Source organism: Argiope bruennichi, chromosome X2 (genome assembly GCF_947563725.1).
Source record: "Argiope bruennichi chromosome X2, qqArgBrue1.1, whole genome shotgun sequence".
NCBI lineage: Eukaryota > Metazoa > Arthropoda > Arachnida > Araneae > Araneidae > Argiope > Argiope bruennichi.
The window spans coordinates 19,442,845-19,459,200 of record NC_079163.1 but is presented as its reverse complement, the minus strand read 5'-3'; the positions used below and the strand labels follow the sequence as shown (position 1 = coordinate 19,459,200).

At 31.3% G+C, this 16,356-nt stretch overlaps 1 protein-coding gene across 2 annotated transcripts in view; it reads left to right on the top strand.

Moving 5' to 3' along the window:
• Positions 1 to 980: 980 nt before the first annotated feature.
• LOC129960064 (uncharacterized) overlaps positions 981 to 16,356 on the top strand; it is an 83,930-nt gene continuing 68,554 nt past the window's right edge. For both annotated transcript variants that reach the window (XM_056073122.1, XM_056073123.1), the window contains exon 1: positions 981 to 1,116. In XM_056073122.1, the coding sequence (XP_055929097.1) occupies positions 1,074 to 1,116 (43 nt within the window). In that variant the 5' untranslated portion in view covers positions 981 to 1,073. The remainder of the gene's footprint in view (positions 1,117 to 16,356) is intronic.

Below are 16,356 nucleotides of genomic sequence, written 5' to 3'. Positions count from 1 at the left end.
TGACATTATTATCCAAATATACTTTTGAGTAGACAATATTTTTGCTTTTCCATCTTCAGGAAAAATAAATAAATTTCCTGGCTGTCTGACACATGAGCATCTAACATACAACTGACCATGTGAAAAACATGGATTTTCTAGGTTCAAAGCGATAAGTAGGCAGAGTTATATTGCAATTGTATGAACAGTACGGCAGCGCATAAAACAGATAAAAAACAGTTTTATATTAGATATAATAATTGTACCATGCCTATAATCTTTGCGCAAGTTCAGGCAATAAATTGACAAAGTTTTATCGCAATCGGATGAACGGAACGGTAGCACATAAAATACGAGCAAACAAAATTTCATTTTATATATTACATATAATATAATAATTGCGCTATGCCTATAACCTTCGCACAACTGCAAGCAATAAATTGGCGAAGTTTTATCGCAATCGGATGAATGGTACAAAAGCGCATAAAATACAAACAAACAGAAATTCAATTTTATATATTAGATAAAGAATTGCAAATTGAACTCCAAAAGACAGAATATCGTTTAAAAAAAATCTACCTTATAGTATACTATTAAAAATATGTTTTTAAAAACTGTCATTGTTAAATTTATTTCTAGCTATATACCTTTTGTCAAATATTAAAAACTGTAGAAGCGTAAATGACAGTGTACAAGAATATGATGCGTTTGACAAGAAAAGCTCAAACACATATTTCCAACGATGAAATGATATTCAAAAAAATTTTCAAACTAAATTCAAGGCCTTTTCTCGATAAAACCCAGCCATCTTTCCTATTTATCTCTTTTACATAAGCAGAAATTTTCTCCTAACACCCCCTACCACCTAACCTTTTGGAAGAAGAGAGTGTTTCAATCCAAGCAGGAATTAGCTGGAGAGCTGTTGTTGAGCTTTTGACATTATTTCCTTTGTAAATCTTCCAATTGAGCAAGGAATCCTCCGCCAAACGAGCGATAAATTTATTTTTTTAGTGACGACACCCGTGATGCCCTTGGAAGGTGAAGGCATGGGGTAAAAGACAGACGGAAGAGACTGTGAGAGGCAGGATTCAGAGATGGGCGGAAAGAAGAAAACTAAGTGGAGAAAACTACCTCTCGGTAAATAGTCACGTTTTGTTCTTTTTATTAGTTCTTTCACTTCCATGCTTGGCTCTTGTCCGCATGGCCAATCCCTTATGGGAGGGATTAGATTAGAATAGTTACTGAATTATAATTACTATTTATCAATTTTTGTAATTTATTGCACATTTTTTTGTAAATTAGTTCTTTGAAAAACATCAGTCTAAAAAATTGAAATTTTCTTTTCTTGTACATTTACTAAAAAAGAAAACGTATTTTTTAAGTAAATGAAATTACTTATTTGTTCAAGTTTCTTTTATGTTGGTTATAAAAAGTTTGTTTACCGTTTCTGAAAAAGTAATTTGAGATTTTGAAGTTTAGAGAAGAAGAATCTTTTTTTTTTTTTTTTTTTTTTTTCCCCTTTAGAAAACCACAGTTACAAAATAATGTTTACTCCTCTCCGGTTTTTGTTTTCATTAAGTATAAGTGGTCTTTTTTATGATTTTATAATTTTTTATGTTATTTAAATTTTAAATAAGTTCATTATTTAAGTATTAAAAAGGAGGACTAGAAAACGGCACTTAACAAAATAATATTTATTCTTTTCCGGTTTTTATTTTCATTCATAATAAGTCCTTTTTTATGTTTTTGTAATTCCTTATAAGTTTTTTTAAAATTTTAAATCAATTCATTATTTACGTATTAACTTAAATGGAAGACTTGTTTTTATGTCAATGACATTATTAATTGGAGCAAGTTTCCTTTTAAATTGAATTATTGAAAATTAGTTTATTGTCTGAGAAAGTAATTTGATATTCCGGAATTTAGCGAAACTGAAAATGATTTTTTTTCTCTTAGGAAACAACAATTAGTTATAATTAAATAATTTTTTACGGTATAAACAGATCTAGACCAAGGAAGGAATTTTAATAATGCCTATTGAAATAGAATTCCTAATTAGTACATTTTTTTTAAGTTTATGTAATTATTTATAAATCACCATCTTAAAATGGAAATGTTTCATTTTTAACTATTAATTAGGAACGAAAATGTGCTCTTTTTATGTGAATGAAAATGTGAATATAAATGAATTATGTGAATATAAATGAAATCACTTATACGTGAAAGTTTTCGATATGTAAATTTAATTTTTCGTTTGAAGAAATAATCTATGATTTCAGAATCCAGGAAGACAGAATTTTTTTCCCACTTTGGAAATAGGAATGGTTGAGTCAAAATTGTAATCATTCAGTTTTGTTTCTTATTTTCATCAAAGTTTTTTTCAAGAATATATAAGAGAATTTAGAAAAAAATTTTCGTTCAAAATATGGGGTAAACGCCGGTAATGCATAAATTCTGTTTCAGCGCGCGGAAAGTGGGTCAATCTTATAGTTCTATTCAAACAATAAAATCAGAGTATTAAATTTCATAATCTGCAACATTTTTTATCGTATTTTCTGTCTAATCGTAATTTATATGTTTAAGACATGTTCATTATTACAAACTTTTCAGGAAAGATTTTATTCTATTTTGATTTTTAAGAAGTCAGAGCATGAAATAAGAAAGATGGTTCTATTGTTAAATATGGATTTCTATTGTTAAAAATGGAAATTTCGTTTTATTAAAATATCTTTTTATTGATTTAATTTATATAAATTTGAGCTCTATAACAAAATTTGAATATTTGTGTATTTTATATGCATTGCAGAAGTATACGATGCTTTCAAATATAGTTTATTATAATAAAAGTTTTATTTATTTTGGCGATATTTTCTGATTAATAAATTAGTTTCTTGTGAAATTATTGACGAATTTTGTCAAGAAATTTAATATTAAAAAATAAAATTATTGTTTTTAGAAAGACGTGTAGAATAAGTATTTTTGTTTGTTATTGATAATTGGTCTTAGATTATTTGTACTGTTTGAACAAAATATTTATTTTGTTTTATTTAGAAATAAAAATGTGATTATTTTTCATTAATAATATTTAGTAAATCGTATCAAAGATGAATTTTTTAGCTGATGTTTTGTAACTCGTTGGTATCGAAAAAAAATCTAATTAAATACTGTTTTCTTTACTGATTTTCTAATAAAATAAATAAATGTTATTATATCTTAAAATTATTATATTTTATTAATAAACTGTGACTGCTCAAATTATATTTGTAATTATTCTTGAACATACAAGATTATTTTTTCAAATTATGTCTCGGACAAGATTTTTCATAATTATATTTAACTCTTGTCTATTATGCCACATAAATGTTTGTAATACAAGGAGTTTGACCTTTTACATTGACGGAGCTAAGGGAAGTCATTCAACTAGTCAGGGATTATTACACTTTTCCTATTTGCAACACATTTTCAATTAGTTTATTTTTTTGATCATATTTTCGTAATAAAATTTTTCTAATCGAGTATTCCAAATAAATTTAAAAAATAAATGGTGCATATTTTTATATATAAGGAGAAAATTAATTGAAGATTTGCTTTAGAAAATTTTAATAAAATGGCGAAATGGCGGTTTGCCATATCAGATTTGCTTTAAAAGAAATTGATGGAATCACAATATTTTAATCTTATCGCCAACTAAAAAATTTCCATAAAAACTATTTGAAGTTGTTGTCCATTTTTAAGAAAACTTTATTGACGCGAAAAAAATGAATAACCTTTTTTTAAGTAACCACATAAATTTTCCAAAGCCTGTTGTATGAAATTTTGAAAATAAAATTTCACTTTTGAATACCAGATGATACATTTTGTATAATATGAATTCAACACTCAAATAATTAAAATCAATACCGATGGATGTATTTGAAATTTTAATTCAACGTCTAATTATACTATAAAAACTTTTACTTTAAATAAGAATTTTTAAAACTTGAAATATTTGAAAATCCTTGAATAAATAATATTAAATTTTTGAGCAGCTGTATAAACTCTGTTTTAATACTTTGATATGTGTATTTGAAATTTTAACTCGGGATTTTTTAAGTTGTAAATATATTTGCACTAAGTATGAATTTAAAAAATATTTGAAAATCCTTGAATAAATAATATTAAATTTTTGAGCAGCTGTATAAACTCTGTTTTAATACTTTGATATATGTATTTGAAATTTTAACTCGGGATTTTTTAAGTTGTAAATATATTTGCACTAAGTATGAATTTTAAAAATATTTGAAAATCCTTGAATAAATAATATTAAATTTTTGAGCAGCTGTATAAACTCTGTTTTAATACTTTGATATATGTATTTGAAATTTTAACTCGGGATTTTTTAAGTTGTAAATATATTTGCACTAAGTATGAATTTTAAAAATATTTGAAAATCCTTGAATAAATAATATTAAATTTTTGAGCAGCTGTATAAACTCTGTTTTAATACTTTGATATATGTATTTGAAATTTTAACTCGGGATTTTTTAAGTTGTAAATATATTTGCACTAAGTATGAATTTTAAAAATATTTGAAAATCCTTGAATAAATAATATTAAATTTTTGAGCAGCTGAATGAACTCTGTTTTAATATATTGATAGATGTATTTGAAATTTTAATTCAGCAATTTTTAAACAATAAATATATTTGCTCTAAATATGAATTTTTAAAATATTTGAAAATCCTTAAATAAATAATATTAAATTCTTGAGCAGCTGAATAAACTCTGTATTAATATATTGATAGGCGTATTTGAAATTTTAATTCAGCATTTTATTAAACTTAAAAAACTTTTACTTTCAATATGAATTTTTAAAAACTTGAAATATTTGAAAATCCTTGAATATATAATATTAAATTTTTGAGCAGCTGATGAACTCTGTTTTAATACATTGATTTTGTATTTGAAATTTTAATTCAGCAGTTTTTAAGCAATAAAATTATTTGCACTAAGAAAGAATTTTTTAAATATTTGAAAATCTTTGAATAAATAATAATGCAGTTTTGTGCAGCTGAATAAATTCTGTAATAATATATTGATAAGCGTATTCCAAATTTTAATTCAGCATTTTATTATAAATCCTTGATATTTACTTTAAATATATATTTTTAGAAACTTAAAATGTTTGAAAATCCTTGAATAAATAATATTAAATTCTTGCGCAGCTGAATATTCATATAATGGCAGACGTATTTGAAATTTTAATTAAGCATTTTATTAAACTATAAAAATATTTACTTTAAATATAAATTTTTAAAAACTTAAAATATTTGAAAATCTTTGAATAAATAAACTTAAATTATAGAACAGCTGGATAAACTGTGTATACTTGCATATTAATTAATCACATAAGCGTTTCAAAATCTGACAAAAATTTTTACGACTTCATCAAAATAAATACAAGAAAATCCGTTTTGAACAACCATGAATTCAATGTTTGTTAATTAAAATAAAAATTGATGAAACATTGACGAACTTTTAAATCCAGCATCTTTTACGGAACTTTTTATTTTAAATCCAATTCTTTGCTTTAAAAAAAGCGAATATATTTGAAAATTCTTTTTTTAAAAAATGTACAGCCATTGTGTAGTTGAATAAAGTCTTTATAAATAGACTTGAGTATGAAAGGAGATATTGAATGGAACAAAATGACTGCCCATCTCTTTTATCAGATTTATTGAAAGCAGCCATCTAAATTAATAAAAGTATGCTTTCGTCATCACTTTCAGACGTCCATAGACTCTCACTGCACGGCTCTGCTGGTCTATTTTTAGAGTCAAATACAATAGGGTAGAACTATAGAGAAAAAAGAAAGAAAAAAAAAGATGGCTCTCAAGATGTCTGATTTGTTTCATAAATTCATAGCGTTTTGCCACCTGGACGGGAAATCTGCCTGTGAAAATTCTGAAGAATCGAGCCCGCGGATTGTTCTATTTTTGTGCCAAGAGTAAGCGTCCTTTTTAAACGTGCACGTGAGGGAGTTCTCCACGGGCGAGAAGTATTTTGGTCAAACATAAGAGGAATAAAAAGGAAAGAAAAATAGGTTCAGAATGTTCTTATTTTAGAGAAATTTCATGTGTTTCCTCTTCACAAAAGAAAAGAAAGAAAACCCAGAAACTTACTGTGCATTATTAGTTTGTAACAAATTACACCTGGAGTTAAAATTTTCCCGCTGAAATTTTGAATGGTAATAAACAATTCGCATGGCATTTTAGAGTTTTTATTTCCAAATAACAGTTATCAGGGGGATTAAATAATGACGAATGTAATGGAAAATAAGAATATTAAAAATAAATAAATTCAAATGATTTTAGAACTGCCCTGCTTTCTCATGTTTTTATTTATTCACATTCTAAGCAGTAATTTAAAATGTAACTGCTCTTTACCTTTCCGACTCAAATTACCATTTATTAGTAAAAAAAAAGACCTGCAGAACCTAGAAGTTCTTTATAAGTATTTATTTTGTTCTTAATTAATCAATTAAACTTGTTTATTAATTATTCATTTGAATCCAGATCGTATTACCATATGGACCGCATCAAACTCTCTCTATCTCAAATTAAATTGAAAATCCTATGAAAAGAACTTTACTTAAGTGATACCAAATGGTATAACAGGCATGGAAAAGATTAGAGTGATGAGTAAATCTAAGGTATTATGCGGAAAATAATTACATTTTTATGTACACCATACTTAATTTAGAGCATGGTTTTTAAAACTTGTCGCTCTTGTGATGTGTTTTCGTTTAGAAAAACTATCTTTACACCAAGTTTAAAAATAAAGGAATGAAATATGAAATGGGACAACTGAAAAAAAATTCAGGAGGTAACATTTAATTATCGCTTTTAATGAAATCTTTCTCTTCGAGATAATTTTCTTTATTACCATAACGTAATGAAGAATAGGAATATGTTACCTCTCCTCGTAAAGCTATCTTAATGTTTTTTTTTTTTTGCGCTCCCTTCATGAAGATCAAGATTCATATTATAAAATAACTTGATTTATATACAAAATGAATCTCATTGAGTAATCAGACTTAGAAAATGCATTAAATTTCATTCCTGAAAGATAGCTTATTTGAATTTTTAAAAAATGTTAAAAAATAAGTCACATTTATCGATAAAAATTTTACAAATCGAGTATTAAATAAATATCTTATCTTCATAGAATATAATTTTACTTATGAAGTTCCTTAAATAAATAAAAAGTTTAAAATTATGAGAATGATTTTAAAAAAAAATTCTTTGTGCGTAGAAAAGATTTAAATCGCAGAATAACCGGTGCTGTATGAGACAAATTCGAATAACGCGACGAAAAAAACTGATACAACTATTCGTTTCAAGATATTGAGAATAGCACTTTTCAATGACTGTACTTTGCTAAAGGGTGATAAGCAGAAATATAAGTTAATTAAGCCTCCTAATTCTGCGATAATCTGAGATCATCCATTTGCTAAATGTGAGCATCTCCTCCATTCATCTCTTCTCTTCTCCCCCCCCCAAATAAACGCCTTTTGACGCATGCGCAAACTCGAGGAGGCTTTCCGAATCCGAAAATGAACAGTATTTCTCATACAGTGGGATAAACAATCCCATATCACAATGGTTACGAGATATCCCATATTTACAAAACTACCACCGTAAATCAGCTTTCAATCCCTTATTACTACCATTTCCTTTTATGTTCCGTTTTCTATCTACATTCTGTACATGACAATACCTAAATCCTGAGTGATGCTGGTATTCTGTTCATGCGCAAAATCGAGGAGGCTTTCCGAATCCGAAAATGAACAGTATTTCTCATACAATGGGATAAACAATCCCATATCACAAGGGTTACGAGATATCCCATATTTACAAAACTACCACCGTAAATCAGCTTTCAATCCCTTATTACTACCATTTCCTTTTATGTTCCGTTTTCTATCTACATTCTGTACATGACAATACCTAAATCCTGAGTGATGCTGGTATTCTGTTCATGCGCAAAATCGAGGAGGCTTTCCGAATCCGAAAATGAACAGTATTTCTCATACAGTGGGATAAACAATCCCATATCACAAGGGTTACGAGATATCCCATATTTACAAAACTACCACCGTAAATCAGCTTTCAATCCCTTATTACTACCATTTCCTTTTATGTTCCGTTTTCTATCTACATTCTGTACATGACAATACCTAAATCCTGAGTGATGCTGGTATTCTGTTCATGCGCAAAATCGAGGAGGCTTTCCGAATCCGAAAATGAACAGTATTTCTCATACAGTGGGATAAACAATCCCATATCACAAGGGTTACGAGATATCCCATATTTACAAAACTACCACCGTAAATCAGCTTTCAATCCCTTATTACTACCATTTCCTTTTATGTTCCGTTTTCTATCTACATTCTGTACATGACAATACCTAAATCCTGAGTGATGCTGGTATTCTGTTCATGCGCAAACTCGAGGAGGCTTTCCGAATCCGAAAATGAACAGTATTTCTCATACAGTGGGATAAACAATCCCATATCACAAGGGTTACGAGATATCCCATATTTACAAAACTACCACCGTAAATCAGCTTTCAATCCCTTATTACTACCATTTCCTTTTATGTTCCGTTTTCTATCTACATTCTGTACATGACAATACCTAAATCCTGAGTGATGCTGGTATTCTGTTCAACCGTAGATATATCCAAAAGATTATTTAGAGAAAAATATACCAACCAAATTTGCGGAATAATTATGAAATCAAACATGAAAAAAAATGGCTGTATTTTTATTTGCAGATACTAAGTAAATAGATCAAAAGTCTTGTCTACTAAAATTATGCGAATGCGTATTTGCTCAGAATGCAAATGCACCAACTCAGAATGCAAATGTAGTGAAAATATTTACTTTTATACCAATTCAATATTCGGATGATAAAACAGCTGGTAAGTAAAGAGACTGAAGCAATTTTGATTTGTTATTATAATTTTAAAATAATTTGCGCTCAATTTTATAATTAAGTGAAGGAAAGAAATGTTATGATTAAGTAAGTAAAATTAACTTTAAAATGTGACAAGGCTAAAAAAGATTATACTTGCATCTTTTATATTATTTTATGTGTTCATTTTATTGGACTGTTAACATTTTATTGAATTTTTCTTTTAAGAAAAAAGTATGACATCGCCTACCTACTGTTTTCATGCCTTATTTAAGTAGCACATTAACGTCTTGTTTCAATGCTTGGTAATTATGGCAACCCTACATATCATGCATAAGATAAATTCATCACTTTCATTGCTCTTTTTCTTGTTTAGAGTTTTTTTTTATATATTAACGTCCCGTTTTAAAGCAACACTAGGGCTATTTTGGGACGGATCTCGCAATTTTCAGCCGCAATCGGATAATGAGGACGACACCTATGCTGGTACCATCCTCTTTTTGCATCACACCAGTGGGAGGACGTTTGGTCCCGACGTCCACTTACACGACTTTTCTTCAATGGAATCGGGTCTTGACCCTGAATCCCTCTGGTTTTGAAGCCGAGATCTTACCTGCACGCTACCGCGCTCCCACTCCTGTTTTCTTTCTTTCTTTCTTTTTTTTTTTCTTTTTTTTAAAGAAAAGCATTTGCCTGTTATCTCGGCATAAATAGTGAATCTCATAGTTTGTAGAAAATAGCAACTTTTTATAAAGTAGAGAACTAGCATTAGTAGACTTGTTTGAACTTGCACAAATTCGTCCGATAACGCATGTTCTATCCAATACACACGTCCTACAGGATGTCCTATCATCCGAAATGTATCACCCGTATTGTGGAATAGTCCACAGTATTGCCATTTTAGATACCTCTGGATGATAAGAAAATAAATTGTTACAAATAATTTTTAATTATCTTTGAATAATGATTCAAAATTACCGAGCCATTTTCTTCATTGTTCTTCATTGCTCATTTGTCGGTAGAAACCGATGCGAGTTTAGTCATTTAAATGTTTAATTACAATGAAAGCGCAGAGCTGGAATTTTAATTATTATAAGTCTTCATATAAGTCTTCTTTATTATAAGTTTGTTTCGTTTCTTTCTAATCAGCCATTGTGAGGCATTTTTAATATTTGTCAAATATTAAAAGTTTCAAATATTTTGAGAAATTGAATTTTCACTATTGTAACATTCAATTCATGACTATCAACGAAGTGAAATCTCAAACGTTGTAATGAAAATAGCAATATAAGAAGCATATAATTTGAAAGTTAAGATAGAAATTAGAAAGTAGTTAAATACGTAAGACTAAAAATATTGTCGCAAAAGGAAGATCTGTACATAATCAGCGTGGCTCAGAAGTAAATTACGCGCTTGAAACGTGCAAGGTTAAGGGTTATTATTAATACCAAGTAGCATTAATTTAAAGGTTGAACTTTAATTTGAATTTCTTATTATTCATTTTTTAATATTCTAGAAGCTTCTAGAACTTTCTATAAACTTCTTTATAATTCTAGATTATTCTGTAAAGGTATAAATTTTGAGTTCCACAAGCAGTGGAATGAGTTCTTTGCCTGCATATTACGAGATGCTTAAAGCTAATAAACTTGATATTGTTTTACTTTGTGACTTGTTATTCTTTGCATTTTCGTGACAAGTTTGGTGGAGGTGCCGGGTAAAAAAACCATTTAACCGTGGATTCCGGTGAAAGTACTCGTTTAAGAAGAATACCTCCTGAATTTGGACTTTATTTTCTAGAACTAAGAAAAGGATCGAGAATTCCCGAAGGAGTGACACAAACGCAACCAACAGTAGCTCCGCCCGTATACCAACAACTAAGGAGCCCATCAATATTTCGGGGAGAATCTGGTGAAGATCCTACCAAATGGCTCAAAGAATACGATAGAGTGGCTAAATTTAATAAATGGGACGACATGACGTGTTTAACAAATGTTTACTTCTTTTTAGACGGCACAGCAAGGCATTGGTTTAACCATGAGGGCACCTTGAATTCTTGGGAAGCATTTAAAACTGGACTGACTCAACGTTTTGGTGATCAGCAAAAATATAAGAAGAAAGTCGAGGAACAATTAAAATATCGAGCTCAATGCGTGGGTGAGAGTACGCATTCCTACATCCAAAGCATCTTAGGACTTTGCCAAGAAGTAAACCCCCTGATGCCGGAGAATGAAAAACTATCACACCTGATGAAAGGAGTGGCTGAAGATATCTATCAGGTACTATTAGCAATAGAGATCGACACGACTTCCGATTTTATAAAATGGTGCAACTACATCGAGGACATGAAGCAAAAGAGGGTCGGAAGACGAAAATTCGAAAGACTTCCCAACGTGGTACCAATGGCCTCTATGGTCGAAGAATCGGACCTAGTATCTCTAATACGCAGGATTGTGCAGGAAGAAGTCCAACGGATAATTAGACCAACAGAGGAAGCTCCGGATGTACATCCACAGTCATTGGAAGAAATAGTACAAGAAGTTGAACAAGTTTTGGCGCCTGTTTCTGCAAGACCAACGGAACGCCGCCAATGCACCAGTCAAAGCCGAACTTATGCTGCTATAGCGCAGAGTTCTCTGTCCATTCCATCGCCGCAACCTAGAAAAACAGACTTATGGAGAACGGCAGACAACAGACCAATTTGCTTCCGTTGTAGACGTCCAGGACATGTTGTACGTTATTGCAGGGGAAGAAGAGCCCGACGACAAAATCTCACAGAATTCAATGACTATGGAACCCGCCCACAGAATCCCACAGAATTGCACCCAGTCCATCTCGAAGTCGATCTTCAACACGTTGCCCTATCGCCGATTCAGTCAATTTCCCAGCTGTAGAAAAGAGGAAATCTAAGCCAGGCGACCTTCCTGGGAGGTCAGGTCGCATATGATGAAAATCCTTCATCTGCCGCCAAGATGTCTGGAAACCACCTCGACGTACTGATAGATAACAAGCCGATACGTGCTCTTTTGGATTCTGGAGCATCTTTCTCAGTGATTTCAAATAAATATCGCCAACATTTAAAGAAACATGTTCTCTGATGACAAAAATGTCGTTCTTAAAGTCGCCAATGGAAGTTTTGTACGGCCAATGGAAAAATGCATCCTGCGAATTGCCATAAACAACTTAGAATTGCCGTTCGAATTTGCAGTTTTGCAGCATTGCAGCCATGACGTTGTACTTGGATGAGACTTTCTAGAAGCTTCTCAAGCCGCCATAGACTGAGCTGTTTTTTGAAGACGTCTGTCAAGAAAGCTCAGTGCCGGACCCTTGGAAGTTGTATGCCATAAAAGACTGCACTCTCCACGGTCTTTAACTAGAATATCAGAATCAGGAGCGCATATTGGTAAGGACTCCGATATACTTGTAGACGGTAATAGAAATTTACTATTCGCAAAGTATATCGCCATAACTACTACAATCATCTCTTACCATAATACTAGCGGAGAAATGTGGGTCGCCAATACGCATCTTGAAAAACCGATTATTACTAAAGGAATGTGCATCGATCATGCTGAGCATCTAGATAAAAATAATTTATGCGCAAAAACGGATGAACAAGATAGTCCCAATCCTCCGAAAAAGACATCGGAACCTATTATCGACTACTCGTTTATGGTAGCAACTGGTTTAAGCGGTAAACAAAAAGACGAACTTGTGAAACTTCTGAAATAGTTTTCTGGAGTATTTACCAAAATGGACAAATCTAAAACTACACAAAAGAAAGTCAAACACCGAATTCACGATGATTTCATCACGTCCCTATTAGTCAAAGTGTTTGCCGAGTATCACCAACTGAAAGCGCATAATTAATGAAGAAGTGGAGAAAATGCTTGAGAAAGTCCATGGTCATCTCCGGTGGTTCTTTTGAAGAAAAGGGACACACATATCGCGTTTTTGCGTAGATGTCGCCGATTGAACAAGATCACTAAAAAAGATGTTTATCCTCTACCTCAGATTGGCGATACACTTGACTGTCTAAAAGGAGCAAAGTTCTTTTCTTCCATGGATTTATGCTCTGGTTACTGGCATATCGAAGAAGATCGAGAAAAGACTGCTTTTGTTACTCCAGAAAGTTTATAAGAATTTAAAGTCAGGCCATTTGGACTGTGCAATGCGCCTGCGACATTTGAGAGAATGATGGATAATCTTCTACGCCATCTAAAGCGGACGATATGCCTTTGTTATTTAGACGATATCATTGTGTTTTCAGAGACATTTGAAGAGCACCTTACTCGTTTAACGATTGTTTTGAAGAGCATTCAAGAAGCAGGTCTTATACTCAATCAAAAGAAGTGTCTTTTCGATGCTCGAAAAGTTAGAGTACTAGGCCATCTTGCATGCAAAGAAGGAGTCCGACCGGATCCCGAAAAAGAGAGAACCGTAAGCAATTTGATGTGCATGATATAAAAAGCTTTCTGGGTCATTGTTCATACTTCCGAAGATTTATTAGATGATTTTGCTATCGAGCTGAACCATTGAAACTTCTTTTAAAAAGTAGTACGAAATTTAAGTGGGGTTCTCAAGAAATGGAAGCTTTTAACGATCTGAAGAGAGAAATTACTTCTGATTCAGTATTAAGAATGTGCGATGAAAATGCTCCTACGGAAATTCATACGGTTGTTAGCTGCTACGGTGTGTTGAGCGGTTTTGGTTCAGATATAAGATGATGTCGAAAAAGTCAACGTATACGCTTTCAGAACCTTGACGAAAGCAGAAAAAAATTATTCTACCACAAAAAGGGAATGTCTTGCTGTGGTATGGGCTATCAACAAATTTGGACCGTGAGTGTCAACGAAGAAAATATACTCCTCAATGACCTCCAGGAAGCTTGGTTTCCATCCCCCAGATCCCCCCTTTCATAGCATTGGAATCGATCTTTTTGGATGATTTCCAAAAACTACCAGTGTTAAAAAATGGATCGTCGACTGTACAGATTATCTGACGCTTTATGCAGTAACAAAGTCGGTGCCAACAGCTGAAGCCCCTGAAGTGGCTAAGATTTTGCTTGAAGAAGTTTTATTGAGACATGGAGCTCCTCGAATAATTATTACTGATCGTGGAACGGTCTTCCAGTCAAAACTAGTTTCATCCCTCGTCGAACTGTGTAACCTCAGCCATCGCAAGATGGCAGAATATCACCCACAGGCAAATGGAATGAAGGAACGCTTTAATAAAACTTTAGCCGATATGTTATCCATGTATGTTGATACAGAACATAAAAATTGGAATGAAATCTTACTATTTGTAACGTTTGTGTATAATACTTCCAAGCAAGAAACCACTGGTTTCACACCTTTCTATTTACTGCATGGACGAGAAGCGGAGACAACGCTAGACACAATGTTACCATTCTGTCCTGATGACGTGGATGATAGTTATATTTCAAGGGTGATTTATAGAGCCGAAGAATGAAGACAATTGGCCAGATTGCGGACTCTGGAATCTCAAAACAAAGATCGCCGCCGTTATGACTCTAAACATCGAATAGTATTCTATGCCCCTGGAGATCTCGTGTGGATTTATACCCCTGTCCGAAAAGTCGGTCTCTCCGAAAAACTTTTGAGGAAGTATTTGATCCATATCAAGTGCTTAGCCGATTATCAGATGTGACCTACAAAGTTCAAGACTTTGATCCTTCCTCTCGATGAAGAAATAGTGCCTGTCTTGCGCATGAAGACCTATTATGATCCAGACGAGCAAATCCTAAATGAGGATGAACCAAAACAAGAAGAAGCTATTGGTGAGAAAGAAAACATACATACTGGACCCATGATTCGTGCAAGAATGAAAGCTTAAAACATTTTGATTTTTTTCCTCAGCTGGTCGCTCTTTGAGGGGAGTAATGTCCCAAAAGAAAGTCCGCACATAGTCAGGTGGCTCAGAGGTAAAGTACGCGCTTGAAAATTGCAAGGTCAAGGTTATTATTAATGCCAAGTAGCATTAATTTAAAGGTTGAACTTTAATTTGAATATATCTTATTATTCATTTGTTAATGTTCTAGAAGCTTCTAGAACTTTCTATAAACTTCTTTATAATTCTTGATTACTCTGCAAAGATATAAATTCTGAGTTCCACAAGCAGTGGAATGAGTTCTTCGCCTGCATGTTACGAGTTCCTTAAAACTAATAAATTTAATATCTTGTTACTTTGTGACTTGTTATTCTTTGCATCTTCGTCACAATATCTTATTTAAAAATATTACATTTTTAATTTTATATTATATTATCTAAAGCATTAAATTATTTGAGATGAATAAATAAATTTCCTTGTGATGAAACTTGATGTTTATTTCTGTTCCTACGTAGATTTCATATTTCAGGACTCATTTAGAAAAGGATTTCAACATTTGCATTTTACATTAGTAGAGTAGATCAGTACAGAAGAGTAAATCAGTAGAAATTTATATTATCTAAAGCATTAAATTATTTGAGATGAATAAATGAATTTTCTTGTGATGAAACTTGATGTTTATTTCTGTTCCTTCGTAGATTTCATATTTCAGGACTCATTTAGAAAAGGATTTCAACATTTGCTTTTTACATCAGTAGAGTAGATCAGTACAGAAGAGTAAATCAGTAGAAATTTATATTATCTAAAGCATTAAATTATTTGAGATGAATAAATGAATTTTCTTGTGATGAAACTTGACGTTTCTTTCTGTTCCATCTTGTATTTCATATTTCAGCACTTCTTTAGAAAAACATTTCAACATTTGTATTTTACATTAGTAGAGACAGAGTAGACCAGTAGAAATTTATATTATATTATCTAAAACACAAAATTATTTGAGATGAATAAAGGAATTCCCTTGAGATGAAACTTGATGTATATTTTTGTTCTGTTGTAGATTTCTTATTACAGCACTTATTTAGAAAAGGATTTCAACATTTGTATTTTAAATCAGTAGAGTAGAGAATTTATATTATATTATCTAAAGCACAATATTATTTGAGATGAATAAATGAATTTTCTTGTGATGATTCTTGTTGTTTGTTTTTGTTCGATCGTAGATTTCATATTTAAACAGTCATTTAGAAAAGATTTTTAACATTTGTATTTTATATCAGTAAGAGTAGATCAGTCAAGTAGAGTAAATCAGTAGAAATTTATACCATATTACTTAAAACACAAAATTATTTGAAATAAATAAAAGTATTTCCTTGTGATGAAACTTGATGTTTGTTTTTGTTCCTTCGTAGATTTCATATTTCAGCACTCATTTAGAAAAGGATTTCAACATTTGCATTTTACATCAATAGAGATTTTTGAAATCTTTTTTATGAATTATAATTTTTTATTTATGTTTTAGATTTAAAGAATTGCAAAACTTTCCCCTCCTCCCCCAATAAAGGCCGTTCCCCTG